Here is a 1,915-nt window from a genome sequence, read left to right as displayed (position 1 = left end):
ATATTCCATTTAGGATTACGTAACTTTAATAGTGGTGACGTAACATTAATAATGAAATTATTCCTTATTTGGGAATTGTTTCAATCAAGATTTATAAGTTTTATCATTCATTGAAATTTTGTTTTTCCAATATATTATTAGTGAAGTTTATACTTTTCAGTGATCAACGTTTTCAATAATAACTTTTATCATTATTCTATATTTTATTGTACCACAGTTACGTTATATCACATGCAAAAGACGATACAATACAAAAATAAGTTAAATAGTGATTTTGATTTTTCACTAGTCAAGAGCAGCAACAACAACAGTAAAGAACAGTCAACAACAACAATAAACAACATAACAGTGAACAATATTAACAAAGTGGTATCAGAGAGATTTCAAAATCACAAATTATTGTTTGTGGATTAAGATTGACGTAAGATCTTTATCCGTACATAAACAATAGACAGCTGGCACCAGCTTTCCCGCCAAAAAGGTATGGATGGGAAACAGTTTTTGATACCATTGTGGTACAACCTTGAATGTACCATCCAATGCCCAGGTTCGCCTGGTTGCCATCAGTCTAATGTTAGAACCCGTAGCCAATACCAATATATGACTCGATGCACTCTGCGACAGCAAAAAATCTTCACCGGCCATTGTTGCCCTGAATGCGTCAGGGATTTGCTAGTTCCGACGATGTTCAGGCAATTTTAGGTATCGCTTTGACCGGTGGCTGTACATCGTGGACTCCACTCGTTTAAAAAGCGGAAAATGGCCAGATGCAGATGGCACAGCGGACGCGGCGGAAACTTCTTCATCGTAAATGGCGAGGATGGGTTTTGTTTCTTCCGCGCTTCGTTTTTTCAAAACCGCCTTTTTTTCCATTTTGTATGCTAAATGCTCATCCACTGGGCAGCTTTCGATGTGATCCTTTTGCGTGATCACATATGTCACATCCAGGTTTGTCCATATGACACCCTTGCAGCCTTCTCTGCCCTATACCAAAGTAACCTAACCCTTAATAACGAAGGACACACACTGTACATTTAGCGCATACTTTTGAGCAAACCCAATGTTTTCTCTGTTTATTGGTGTATCTCAATTTGTATATGTCCTTCCTTGAGAAACAAGAGACGTACTTCCGCCACGATTTGTTACAAAACGCAGCTCAGAAATATCAGCCATTGTGAAAATGATGAACAGAACAGAAAATGATTCAAATAACTCTCGAATGCAAAACGCAGGACCAAACAAAAATGAATTGGACGGTTTTGAATTCTATTTTTAATAACCATTTTGCAACAATATTTCGTTTTCATTTCATATTTTATCTACAATTGAAGATCAACTTGTGATATTCCTTGTGGCACTAATGCCTTTTGTTGATACTGACAGAATAAAATTAATCACACACAAATGGCGCACAAATGCTGACATCAAACAATGCGATGTCCACTGCAGAGTGAATTTGAAGCAGCTTTAACTGCTATTCTGCTTGGTGCTGTCCATCACTTTCATTCCGCTTTCAAAATGTTTTACTTTTATTTATCTGAGTTCATCAGAGAAATTTCGTTTTAGCTGGCAATTATATAAGAATTATGTATAAGATGCGCTTATCCATTTGTTAGAAATTGCTCTAATACAAAGCATCGATTATGCCAAATGCACCGATTTCCCTCCTGATATATAAATCTGCTCTCACTATTTGTTAATAAATGTGCTGCCTGTTGAAATTTATCAAGATTGGATATTAACTTCCGGGTGTAATGTTAGAATAGTGAATAATCTGTTTGAAAAATCTGGAATGTTGTAGCAATTTCCGGGTACTAATGCTAACGTTACGCGTTAGCTCGCAATTTCACTTAATTTTACGCTTGATTTCTCGCATATGCCTTTGTCAAACATTGTTCGCGTTTCTCGTCACACA

The 1,915-nt window shown here is 36.5% G+C and overlaps 1 protein-coding gene across 1 annotated transcript; it reads right to left on the bottom strand.

Moving 5' to 3' along the window:
* Positions 1 to 672: 672 nt before the first annotated feature.
* Tsp_04970 (hypothetical protein) lies at positions 673 to 1,173 on the bottom strand. The gene is made up of 2 exons (XM_003369512.1): positions 1,117 to 1,173; positions 673 to 984 (listed from the first exon to the last, which is right to left on the bottom strand). The coding sequence occupies exons 1-2, from the start codon at positions 1,171 to 1,173 to the stop codon at positions 673 to 675; spliced, it is 369 nt and encodes a 122-aa protein (XP_003369560.1).
* Between the last annotated feature and the right edge of the window lie 742 nt (positions 1,174 to 1,915).

The sequence above is a fragment of the Trichinella spiralis genome, assembly GCF_000181795.1.
Source record: "Trichinella spiralis strain ISS 195 chromosome Unknown Scfld1557, whole genome shotgun sequence".
Classification (NCBI taxonomy): domain Eukaryota; kingdom Metazoa; phylum Nematoda; class Enoplea; order Trichinellida; family Trichinellidae; genus Trichinella; species Trichinella spiralis.
Note: the sequence above shows the minus strand (reverse complement) of the source record. Positions and strands in the feature narration are given on the sequence as shown.